General features: G+C 41.0%; 1 protein-coding gene across 2 annotated transcripts in view; it reads right to left on the reverse strand.

The window, feature by feature from the left end:
- Nucleotides 1-12014, reverse strand: part of GNE (glucosamine (UDP-N-acetyl)-2-epimerase/N-acetylmannosamine kinase) — a 46314-nt gene that overhangs the window by 17752 nt on the left and 16548 nt on the right. Inside the window, exons 4-6 of one of the 2 annotated variants that reach the window (XM_004711020.2) lie at nt 9228-9380; nt 5411-5623; nt 938-1025 (exon numbers count right to left, since the gene is read on the reverse strand). In XM_004711020.2, the coding sequence (XP_004711077.1) occupies nt 938-1025; nt 5411-5623; nt 9228-9380 (454 nt within the window). The remainder of the gene's footprint in view (nt 1-937; nt 1026-5410; nt 5624-9227; nt 9381-12014) is intronic. The other variant, XM_004711022.2, reaches the window with a different exon arrangement.

Below are 12014 nucleotides of genomic sequence, written 5' to 3' on the forward strand. Positions count from 1 at the left end.
AAAAATAGGTAATGATTCTTCACTTTAAAAGAGTAGCATCTGAATCTCTCTAACAATACAGAATTAAGTACCCTACGTATCAATTATCAATTAAAAAATAAATCAAACTCACTGCCATCGAGTTGGTTCATCAAATTGATTCCAACTCGTCAAACCCTATAGGTATAGGAACAGGTAGAACTGTCTGTGGGAGTTTCCGAGACTGTAACTTTTCACCGGAATAGAAAGCCACGTCTCTCCTGCTGGGAGCTAGTAGTTTCGAACTGCTGACCTGCAGTTAGAGCCCTACTCATAACCTACCATGCCACCATTGTCTAATTTGAGGGTTAATTAAAATACAACTATTTCCAGCATGAGCTGTCACTAACAAGCTCTCTGTTTCTTCAAAGAAGCATTACCAATTGTTAAGCTAATTTAATATAAAAGTTTTGAGCGGCTTTTTTATGTTCTTTTTTAAATTTTTACTTTTTGCATTTTTATCTTAACATTCCTGGGAAAACAAATTGGCATTCAGAAAAGCTATTCAAAGATAGGAAAATCTCATCCATTTGAAACAGAAAGCAGGGCAGTCTGAATTAATTAAAAGAATGAACTAGACCATTTTTAAAGAAAATCAGTGACATTATTAATCTATCTAGAAATTCAAATTAGTCCAAAGAAGTATTTCCTAGCAAAAGTGCTATATTAATTAGCTGGAAAAAGTACATCATTCTTCTTCTTTTTTTAGAAAAGTACATTATTCTATGGTGGAATCCATGATAGAGTGATAGGGCTATCTATGGTCGCAAACTCAGTGTAAGCAGCAGCTAGGGGCCCCCAGGCAAACAGAAGGAGCGCAGTGTTAGGATGTTTAAGCAGTGCTCACAGCTTTAAAATGGGCCCTGAGGCAGCTGCCCTTTTAAATCACCCCCTACCCCCAAAATAGCTCTATACTTACCACGGGTACTGTTTACCAAACTGAAGGTGCAGCGCTTGCAATATTTTGTCCTGGGTGTCAGCATCCCGAACATGAAGAACATTCTCCCCTAAGGAAACCCAGTGACACATTAGGAGGACTTGGACATGAGGAATAACTGAAGACCTTGGCGGTTAGCTATGTGAGGTGTTACTATTTAGCCCTGAAATGAGGAAATTCCAGTGGAAGTCGTCTTTTCAATTTCCACTTTTTGACACTCCTAGAAAGATGTCCAACTATAAAGCACATATAAGGGCACTAGGACTGTTTATTCCCAGAAAGAATAAATCAAGTTTTTGTTGTTTGCTGAAGTAAGTGGATTAATCTAGCATCCACTTACGACTCTTTAGTCATCAATGAAGCACATTCTTCCAACCTGCTCGGTGGCAAAATCGCCTTGATCCGCTAGAACTCAGACACCATCACCCTGAGGTATCCTCTAGAATGTTGGAAGAGCCCATTGCTTGAAGTCACTTTCAGGTTGAGCATAACAGCTTAGCAGAGAGTATACTAGGCACTGAATTCCTTTGGATGGTATCTACATGCAGACATTTTTGAGAAGTAGGAACTGCAGCGTCTAAGTAAAAAACCACCTCACCGTCATCAAGTCAATACTGACTTATAACAACAGGGTACAAGGACAGGGTAAAATTGCCCCTGTGAATTTTCAAGACTGTAACTGTTTACATGAGTAGAAAGCCCTTTCTCCCTCAGAGCAACTAGCGGTTTTGAACCCCTGACCTTGAGGAAATTCAAATGGAAGTTGGCAGATCACAGCCCAACTCTTTAACTACTCTGCCACCAGGGCTCCTTCAGGGCCTGACTAGAAGCTGTTTCGATGATTCTGTTTCTGCAACTAATGAACTCTGAAACTCTGCTGGAGCTCCGAAGTGATCTTCTGAGAAACGAGCATGTTAATGATCTCTATAACCCACTGTCACCATTCCCTCTTTGGAGCGCCTTCCTCTTATGTTTGGGTGATACTGCCTGAGTGAAATCATAGCTAATCTAAATAAATGTGCTGTATCACACTAATTTTGGTGTTAAGATAATTCCAGGTTTTTGACACCTGCTTCCCATCTGCTCAGCTAGCCATTCGGTCACTCAGCCAGACAAGGTCGGCTAATTCACCAGCCAAGTTGCTCAGGCAATCATTTTCTCTCCAACACACCAGCTAGCCATCTCCTTACCAATGGGAGGGAAGATGGTTAGGTTTTTCAATAGGCTGGCTATAACCAGGAGAGCAGAAGGGGAGTAGCCAGGAAGAGGGGTGGTGGGGGTGGCCGTTCAAGGAAAATGTTTTGTTTTTAAGAAGAGGTCTACATGTGTCTAAATCATAGGTTCTCAAACGTACTTGGCGTACCACTTCCTTTTCAAAAAAACTTTTTTGTTTTAATGATTCAGTTCCCCTGGCAATGAAAAACATTTGTACTATAGCCCGTAATCCAGGATAAAGTATTTGTTCTGCTTTTGCAGCCTCTTGAATTGATCCAGCACACACACACCCTACAGGGGGCGATATCACCTACTTTGGGAAACACTGGTTTAAATCTTAATGAAGCTCAAGACAGATGGAAAAGAGAGGATGGCGGTGAAGTGGGGGTCTTGCAACAGCTGGAGTGGGATTCGCACACAGGTAGCAGGATGAGCAGTGGACAGGTAGGAAGGACCTTCTTCCTTGGTAAAAAATGAAAGAATGGCTGGGCACGTAAATTTACATGGGTGAGACAGCAGAAACCATAGACATTACTTTTGACAAAAGAACATGTTGCCGGGAAGGTGAGGGAGAGAGGGGGAACAGATGACAAGGATCTACATATAACCTCCTCCCTAAGGGACGGACAGCGGAGAAGTGAGTGAAAGGAGACATTGGACGGTATAAGATATGACAAAATAATAATAATTTATAAATTATCACAGGTTCACAGGGGAGGGGGGAACAGGGAGGTAAGGGAAAATGAGGAGCTGATACCAAGGGCTCAAGTAGAAAGCAAATGTTTTGAGAATGATGAGGCAACAAATATACAAATGTACCTGACACAATGGATGGATATGGATTGTGATAAGGGTTGTACAAGCCCCCAATAAAATGATTTAATTATTTTAAAAAAAGCATTTGCCAAATTCAGTGTTCAAGTCTATGTTCACATCTAACCTGAACCCTCAGCAACATCCAACACCGACTCCTTGAAACCCGTGCCTGCCTGGCTTTGGCAGTACGGTACTCTCCGGCTTTTCTTCTGAGCTCACTAGCAATTCCTCTTCTGTCATCCTGGCTGGCTCTGTCCTTTCCACCAGAACTCTCACTGTTGAAGGGCTCCAGAGGTTGATCCTGGGCTCCATCCTCTTCCCACTGACAAGTTCTCCCTGGGAAATCCGATTTAACCTTTGGGTTGTAAATGTCACCTGTGGCAGAGAGTGCCAGTTGTCCTCAACCTACGTAATGCTAGTAACAGCATTTTTATATGGGCACCTGGTCACCCAGCTACCAGATATAATCTTCAGCTTCTCTGACTGGTAGAGATGACCATATGACTAAATTCTGACGGGAGGGGGGAAAATGCACCTCCCAGGTCATGGTTTTAAAAGAAAGAGCTTCAGTGTAGCAATGATGAAACACACCACTTTCCTCTAGTTCCTAAATGCTTTCTCCCCCCACTATCCTAATTCTACCTTACAAATCTGGCTAGACCAGAGGATGTACACAGGTATAGATAGGAACTGGAAACACAAGGAATCCGAGACAGATGATCCCTTCAGGACCAGTGGTGAGAGTGGCGATACCAGGAGGGTGGAGGGAAGGTGGGGTAGAAAGGGGGAAACCATTATAAGGATCTACATATAACCTCCTCTTTTGGGGACAGACAACAGAAAAGTGGGCGAAGGGAGTCGTCAGACAGTGTAAGATATGACAAATAATAATTTATAAATTATCAAGGGTTCATGAGGGAGGGGGGAACAGGGAAGGAGGGGGGAAATGAGGACCTGATGCCAGGGGCTTACATGGAAAGCAAATGTTTTGAGAATGATAAGGGTAATGAATGTACAAATGTGCTTTATATAATTGATGTATGCATGGATTGTGATAAGAGTTGTATGAGCCCCCAATAAAATGATTTTTTTTAAAGAAAAAAAAAAAAAAGAAAGAGCCTCTTCCTCTTTCTTCTTTCCCATTGGCTAGGAGGTGGGGCAGCCATCAACAAGTCAGATGAAGGCCGCGACTCTAAATGTGGAGCTGTAATGTGAGGTCCAGAGGTTGGCACTCTCAGGCTAACCACTAAAACATTGGAGAAAACTAACATATTTAAGCTAGCATGATTTTGGTTCTCTCTGTCCAGCAGCTAGACTGATAGCCTAATGATACATCTATCTGCTAATGACTCTCAAATTTGTTGCTCCAAGTCTAACTCTCCCAGGGACTATCTAGCTACTTATGGTACTTGCCACCTCTCCTTTGATAACTAATAGGTATCTCGAGCTCAACATGGCCTGAGACTAATCTCTTTGTTTCCACCCCAGTTCTTTTCCATTAATTCCATACTTTATTAGCTACTGTTATGAATGGAATTGTGTACCCACCCACCCCCGCCCCCACACCCACACCCCACACATACACCAAGATCTGTATTGTAAATCCCAATCTCTCTGTCTATAGTTATAGTTCCATTTGGGAATGGATTGTCTTTTCTATATTTATGAGACAGGATTACTAGAGGATGTGCCTTGAGACCCTCTCTTGAGCTATAAAAGAGATTTTAAAAGAGGGGGGAAGACATGCTAAGGCACATGAAGATCAACCAGGAAACAGAAATTGAAGAGACAAGGACCTTCCCCCAGGGGTAAACACCTTCCCTTAGGGCTGGTGCCCTGAATTTTGACTTCCGGCCTCCTACTCTGGGAAGCAGAAACATCCTTTTTGTTAAAGCCACACACTTGTGGTACTTCTTTACAGCAGCACTAGGTAACTACGACAGTTACACACATACACTGGTGTGTAGATATTAGAACTTAATACTAAATTACAGCTAATAATAATCCTACATATAATTTAGATATTCAAGTGGTACCTTACTTAGACATTAGAGGCCACCTTACAATGACCATGCTCTAAACTGACTGCAGGGAGTCTCCCATAGGCCCAGAAAATGAAAGACCAGTGTTCATCTACTAATAATACATTCAGCCACAACCATCAACACAGCCACCAAAGATCAGAGTTACATTTTTAGCTCTATTAGACATTACAGAAGCAATCAAATTGTAAGTAGAGCGTCCAAAGATTTGGTAATCACTGTGTGCTATTTATGGACTATAGATTTTAAGCTGTAATTGGTTATGAACCTCATTCATATACTTGTTCATAAATATATATGCTTGGTACTGATTTATGCATACCTTATAATAATTCATGCCCATTTATAAAGCCTAGTCAGTTGAAATATAAGTAAACTTGACCTGTTTCTCTTCCAATCTGCCGTGTTCCCAAGTTGATCACGGGTGTTCCGAAAGCTCCAACCTCTCGCACCCCACAGCTGCTGTTCCCAATCATGCAACCCGCATGGGCTACCAATTGTATAAACTGTTCAAATGGGACGTGTTTAACTGCACGGAAATTAGGATGATGCTCAATGCCCTTCTTCCGCATCACTCGAACCATCTCTTTGCTCCCTGTGAGAATAAAAAGCATCAATGTTAACTGGTTTATGAAATAAAGAAGCAATTTTCATTGGCAAGTGTAATAGGCCCATTTAAAGAAATCTTCCTATAAACATTCACACTGATTATTGGGGAAGTAGTAAGGTCGCTGACTGATCTTTCCATGAATGATGAATATCTAAAATATCTGGCCAGGTCCCTGCTGCACCTCATCTAGGAACAGCAAACAGAACTTAACAAAGAGTTCAAAAAAACAAACAAACAAAAAAAAAAGAACTTAACAAAGAGAATGCCTTTCATTAATTCCTCAATGAGAACCCGTGGAGATGCAGCGTTAAGCGCTCCATGGGAAAAAGATGTGGCAATCTGTTTCCATAAAGATTTACAGCCTTCAGGGAGGAGCTGAGCCAATCGGGGTGCAGTGTAGCAACGATAAAATATACAATTTTCCTCTAGTTCTTAAATGCTTCCTCCCCCTACTACCATGATCCCAATTCTACCTTACATATCCAGCTAGACCGGAGGATGTACACTGGCACAGATAAGAACTGGAAATACAAGTGAACCCAGGACAGATGAACACCCCAGGACCAATGGAGAGTGTGGCGATATCGGGAGGGTGGAGGGAAGGTGAGGGAGAAAGGGGGAACAGATGACAAGGTCTACATATAACCTCCTCCCTGGGGGATGGACAGCGGAGAAGTGGGTGAGGGAGATGTCGGATGATGTGAGATATGATAAAATAATAATAATTTATAAATTATCAAGGGTTCAGAGGGAGGGGGGAAAGGGGAGGGAGGGGGAAAATGAGGAGCTGACACCAAAGGCTCAAGTGGAAAGCAGGTGTTGTGAGAATGATGAAATCAACATATGTACTGATGTGCTGGACACAAATGATATATGTATGGATTGTGATGAGTCGTATGAGCCCCTAATAAAATGATTATTAAAAAAAAAAAGATATACAACCTTGAAAACCCAATAGAGGCATTCCACTTGAGCTTATATAGTTGCTATGAGTTGAAATCAACTTGATCACAAGGGGTTTGGAAGAACTTTTACTTTAAGCAACAACTGAGAGGCTAAAAACAGGCCAAAAGTTTCCCTCTTATGCTGGGAGGTGCTAAAGATCTCAGACTCTATACACCAAGCTAATGAGTCTCTGTATTAGCTTTGCTCAAATTTACACTCAACTGGCTAGCTCTCACACTTAGGTGGGATAACCCACCCCCCTCCAAATACAGATAGATCCTGATACTGTGGTGAATAACTCATCTTAAATGCAGTACTTAAGATATTTTGAGGTATCGAGGGAAAGAGATTTAATAAGTGCCTATCTGACCCACCCTTTTCTTAGCTAACCCTACCAAGGGAAGAAAAGTTGGAAGTCGGATTAGCTAGAAGGCTCGACAGCAGCCACGCCATGTTCACAAGTGCACAGAGCCACTGCGTTAGCACGAGCTGCACAGCTCTTGCATTTTCCTCCTCAGTGGAACTTTCTCTACGAATCAAGATAGGCAAATGGACTCCAAGCCTAACTTCCTGGAATATGCCTGGACACGTCTTTCTATATCCAGCTTCCTAGAACACGCTGGTCATGACCTATAATTACTGTAGTCCCGGGAGATTCAGGAGGTGCTACGATGCTCAGATTCAGAACAGGCTCCTCTTTGGCCTTAACCCTAAACCATTTGTGCTCCAATCCAGTTTTCCAAAGAGTCTTACACTGGGGTCTGGGCACTAAAGCCAAATTCATGGTAAAATGATGCTTTCATTCTTCTTGGACTATTGATCTCTGGGTATATCTCAGCAAAAACTCCAAAGGGCGAAGGGGTAAGTGGCAGATACTGTGATAGTTACGTAATTTTGTGTCTACTTGAAGTATAGGGATGGAGTCTAGCCTGTCAGTCAAGTCACAGCCTGATGGTGCCTCCTTGTGTAGGTGTGACCTCCTCGTAAGGAGGGTCCTGGGAAACCCCTCTCCCTGCCTTCATCTTCCTGTTGAAGAACCACGCTGAGACCTGCACAATCCCTGTGATGCTTCCACCACCATTGAATCCACAAGACTTTTCACCCACTGGCCTGTGATCTTGCATTCTGCATCATTGCATGTGGCTGTGTGCGTCTAAAGAGGGGCTTATGGACTCATATCAGACTTATGAACTTGAGTTGGACTAGGCTGGGATGTTTTCCTGATATACAATTACTTCTTTATATAAAGCTTTTTCTTACACATATATGAATGTCACTGGATTTGTTTCTCTGGTCAACCCCGCCTAACACTGATATGATTTAAGTGTTCCTGGGGTCCTTTACTTCAGCAATTTTCATATGGTAAAAGCACTAACTTAAAAGTGTAATATGAAGAAAATCTATTACAAAGAGAATATCATTGACAATGAATACAAGAGACATACACAATTATTTTTAAATATTTATATAACAGTTCAAGGATTAGAAAAGAAAAAAATGTTGATTTTAAAAATATTAATGTACTACCCTAAATGAAATCTGGATTATCAGTTACCCATTCCCATTGAGTCGATCCCAAATCTTGGCAACTCTGTGTGTTTAAATAGAACTGTGTGCTCCACCGGGTTTTCAATGGCTGGTGGCAATAACTGTTTGCTGAGTGCATCAACTATTTGCAATGCCCAGGAAGAAATTTGGATTCAGGGTCCTTAAAAAGATTTTTCAACTAACATTCTACTTTTTGCTTCGTCTAGAACAGTGGTTCTCAACCTGTGAGTCGCGACCCCTTTGGAGGTCTAACGACCCTTTCACAGGGGTTGCCCGATTCATAATAGTAGCAAAATTAGTTAGGAAGTAGCAAAAAACATAATTTTATGGTTGGGGGTCACCACAACATGAGGAACTGTGTTAAAGGGTCGTGGCCTTATGAAGGTTGGGAACCACTGCTCTAGAAGAAAGATTATTCAAGGGACACTATATGCAGACTTTCCACCATCTTGGGATTGCAGGGAAGAGTCCTGCTCCTTTACCAAAAAAAAAGAACAGTCCTGAGAGTTCTGCAGTGCCACAGCCTCATGGTCCTGCCTGGTGTCACTTAATAATAACCAGTCTTTACAGTTCTTGGGGGGCACTTCTCATGTAGATTTCATACCCACATGAAACATTACCTGTATACCACAGCTATATACACCGGGGACCCGTATGACTTAAGCTCAAGATGATTTTAAGATAATAGCTCTCATAAATAAGAAAGAGAAAAGAAAATAGCAATAATGGTTATTTTACTGCAGTCAATAGAATTATTACTTTCCTAGAGATTATCTTCTTTAAGGTTAAGGCTTATGTCTTAGTTACAACTATAACTAATATTAGACTCCACAAAAACATCAAACTTTTCAACCTATACTTTGAAAATATGAATGCATTTCAGAATGGCTTTCAGTAATGATAAAAATAGGAATAAGAATGTAATAGACAAAGTTTTTTAAAGTACGTGACATACATACTGCATATACTCAAGTATAAGCAGACCGAATATCAGCTGAGGCACCTAATTTTACCACAAAAATTACATTAAAAGTGTGCTGAAAAACTCGGCTTATACATGAGTATATATGGTCATTTCATTTTCAAGTTCAATTACCTGCATCAATATTTGGAAATAGAACCAGGGTCCGCTTGTTAAAGGAGATAAGTGCATCCAATGTTAATTCAAACATTTTTATGGAATGTTTAATGTCAGTGGTCACAGGGTGCTGTAGTGCCACAATGTAATCTTTAGCTTTTACATCATCACCTGTTAAAAGAAAATCAAGCCACATTAATTAAAAATACTAAAAGAGAAGGATCTACAGATAACCTCCTCCCTTGGGGGTGGACAACAGAAAAGTGGGTGAAGGAAGTGGGTAAGATAAGAGAAAATAATAATAATTTATGAATTATCAAGGGTTCATGAGTGAGGGGGGAAGGGGAAGGAAGAGGGGAAAAATGAGGATCTGATACCAAGGGCTCAAGCAGAAATCAAATGTTTTGAGGATGATGATGGCAACAAATGTACAAATGTGCTTGACACAATGGATGTATGTATGTATTGTGATAAGAGTTGTATGAGCCCCCAATAAAACGATTTAAAAAAAAGAATACTAAAAGAAGAAGAGGGGAATTCTGAAAGCAAGATCCCAAAGTCTGTGCTTTTTAAAAAGAATTCTCAGCTAAAATGGTTTGTCATGTTCTAAGCAGGGCATCCAAATTAGAATCAAATTATAAAGATTTATCGCAACAAGCCCAAGGATTTAGCAAGTTTAACATTTTATAAAGGTGCTTGCAACCACAAACATAAAATATAATGTCAGTAACAGGCATCAGAGATTTATTATGTTTTAAAATCCACAGTGTTTCAAAGCATTAGAAAAAAGTGTAAACCTTCCCAAATTCTCCAGATGTTTCTTATGAATAACCAGTAGTGTTACTAAATAATAAAATGTTGCAAATTAAAGCATTTAGCGCTTGAATGAGCAATAGACATATAATGCATGGAGCTTCCTCATACCATTACCTGCCTAATTCAACAAAGTTAAGTATGTCTAACTCTGGTCAAAGGGTTATGAAGACATCCCCAGGCTGGGACCCCAGTGACAGTCTTCTGCAAAAAAACCTAAAGTGTAAAAGAATATGAATGGACAGTGCTACACCATATGAAGGGACAGTACAACGCCAAACAATACAAGATGCTTATCAGCATAGACAAGACCAAATCAAACCCGCTGCCATCAAGTCAATTCCAACTAATGGTGACTCTATGGGATAGAACAGAACTGCTCCTTAGTATTTCTGAGGCCATAAAGCTTTCCCCTGTAAGTCACCTATACACAGGGCCGTATGAACTTAATGAGATGTTTCAATAGACAGATGTAACACCTGAGGCACTCATTCATCTATGCTAAGAAATCTGAAGGACAAACCTGGCTGGCCAACCAACTGGAAGAGATCCATCTCTCTGTCCATTCCAAAGAAAAGGGGAACAATACAGGCATTATTAAATGATAGCATTAGTATCACAACCAAGTAAAGTTTTGCTGAAGATCATTCAAATACAGCTGCAATAGTACATCAACAGGGAGCTGCCAAAAACTCAAGCTGAACTCAGAAAAGGACATCGAACTAGGGATATCATTGCTGATGTCATTGCTGATGTCACATGGATCTTGGCTAAAAGCAGAAAATGCCAGGAAGACATTTACCTATGCTTTATTGATTACGTAATGGATAACATTGTAAAGAATGGGAATTCCAGAATCCCTGGAACCTGCACTTTTTCAAGCAGAGCAAGGGGATAAACTGCATGGCTTATCCTAACTGCACAGTAAGGAAAGGTGTGTCTCAGGGTTGTATCCTTCACCAGATTTACCCAGTCTGTATGCTGAGCAAAGAATCGGAAGCTGGACTATCTGAAGAAGAATATAGTGTCATGATTGGAGGAAGAATAAGTAATAATCTCTAATACACAGATAACACAACCTTGTTTGGTGAAAGTGAAGAGGAATTGAAGCACTTATGGAGGAAGATCAAAGATTCACCCTTCAATATAGATTAGTCTTCAACTTAGGAAAACAAAAAATCCTTATAATTGGACCAATAAGCAGCATCATGATAAATAGAAAAGACTGGTGTTGCCACTGATTTAATTTTCTTTGGATCCACTACCAGTGCCTATGGAAGTAGCAGTCAAGACATTTAGTAATGTTGGACAAATCTGCTGCACAAGACTTCTTTCAAGTTTTAAAGGGCAAAGACATCACTTTGTGTACTAGGGTGCACCTGACTTAAGCTGTGGTGTTTTTAATCACCTCATATGCATGTGAAAGTTGGACATTGAATGAAAATAGAACCAATGAAGAAGTGATGCCTTTGAATTATGGTGTTGGCAAGGAACACTGACTATACTGTGAGCTTCCAGAAGCATGAGCAAATCTCTCGGAAGAAGGGTAGCCAGAATGCTCTTTAGAAGCTTTGCACACGCTGTCAGGAGGGGCCAGTCCCTGGAGGGGACATCATGTTCAGTACAGAAGAGGATCGACCAAAGAGCAGGTCCTCGGTGAGACGGAGTGACACAGTGGATGCTTCCAGGGGCTTAAGCACAACCAGGACTGTGAGCGTGGCGCAGGGCCAACAGGGTTTCGCTTGCTGTCCATAGGACCGCTGAGTCGGAATGGACCGAACAGCACCTTCCCAACAAACTCATCATTAATACATGGTTTGTATTCATTTCTAAATTCAACCAGCAGCAGTTATCTTTTTTTAATCATTTTATTAGGGGCTCATACAACTCTTATCACAACCCATACACACATCAATTGTGTAAAGTGCATTTGTACATTCATTGCCCTCATCATTCTCAAAACATTTCCTCTCAAGCCCCCGGCATTAGGTC

This window comes from Echinops telfairi, unplaced genomic scaffold (assembly GCF_000313985.2).
Source record: "Echinops telfairi isolate 266 unplaced genomic scaffold, ASM31398v2 ScPeMD7_7410;HRSCAF=8448, whole genome shotgun sequence".
Lineage (NCBI taxonomy): Eukaryota > Metazoa > Chordata > Mammalia > Afrosoricida > Tenrecidae > Echinops > Echinops telfairi.